The following is a 920-nucleotide window of genomic DNA, read 5'->3' as shown; positions in this document are numbered from 1 at the left end:
AAAAAACTGTTAAAGAATTTAATGAACTGAGAGGGTGCAACAGTTTTCCTGGAGTTTTAGGCTGTATTGATGGAACTCATATTCCATTTACAGCCTCCAAAAATGAAAAGGTTGCACATTTCAACAGAAAAAATTTCACTTCTGTCATTCTACAGGCTGTATGTGATGCGAAATTAAAATTTATAGATGTCTTTGCTGGTTGGCCAGGCTCATCAAATGATGCCAGAGTTTTCCAAAGGAGTCCTCTCTATCTAAAAATAAAACATAATCCTGAGATGATTTCAGAAAACTATCATTTATTAGGTGATAGTGCATATCCATTATCCAAAAAATTATTAACTCCTTATCGTGATAATGGACACTTAAACAATATTAAAAAATATTACAATAAAACTCTTAGTTCAACTAGAATTGTTATTGAACAAGCATTTGGACAATTATTTGGCAGGTTTAGAAGGCTGAAACATCTACATATGTTTCGAAGGGATTTGATTCCAGAAGTGATAATAACTGGCTGTGTATTGCATAATTTGTGCATTTTATATAATGATATACCTCCAGATGCTTGTGCTATAAATGGTAATTTGCAAAACAGTTCTCAGAATTTTGGAGAAGAGTATCAAGATGGAATTAGCAAAAGAGAGGAAATTGCTAATAAATTATATGCCAATCATAATGGTTAAAAAGTATCTATTGATACTTTTATTTTTTTTTCTATTAATACATTAAAATCAAGTTTGTAATTATTATTATTGTCTGCTGTTATGTTGTGAATTTTTAATCATAATGATGCCATGTTCATCTGCATTTATAATGTGTAATTTAAACAAAATTTTATTAAATATTTGAACCAGTTTCAGGAAAAGTATTAATCATATATTTAACATTTTGTTATTACTTTTAGTTATTTGTAATTGTGA

General features: G+C 28.7%; 1 protein-coding gene across 1 annotated transcript; it reads left to right on the top strand.

Annotated features, from left to right (window-relative positions):
• Positions 1–275: 275 nt before the first annotated feature.
• On the top strand, positions 276–683 carry LOC111635351. Its single transcript, XM_023380293.1, has one exon. The coding sequence runs from the start codon at positions 276–278 to the stop codon at positions 681–683; it is 408 nt and encodes a 135-aa protein (XP_023236061.1).
• The last annotated feature ends 237 nt before the right edge of the window (positions 684–920 follow it).

The sequence above is a fragment of the Centruroides sculpturatus genome, unplaced genomic scaffold, assembly GCF_000671375.1.
Source record: "Centruroides sculpturatus isolate CEXI.00-Female unplaced genomic scaffold, Cexi_2.0 scaffold916, whole genome shotgun sequence".
In the NCBI taxonomy this organism is placed as follows: domain Eukaryota; kingdom Metazoa; phylum Arthropoda; class Arachnida; order Scorpiones; family Buthidae; genus Centruroides; species Centruroides sculpturatus.
This window is presented reverse-complemented; position numbering and strand designations above follow the sequence as displayed.

Bases quoted from the DNA above. Each gene is read 5' to 3' on its own strand.
- LOC111635351 (XM_023380293.1), top strand. From the start codon at position 276: ATGATTTCAGAAAACTATCATTTATTAGGTGATAGTGCATATCCATTA.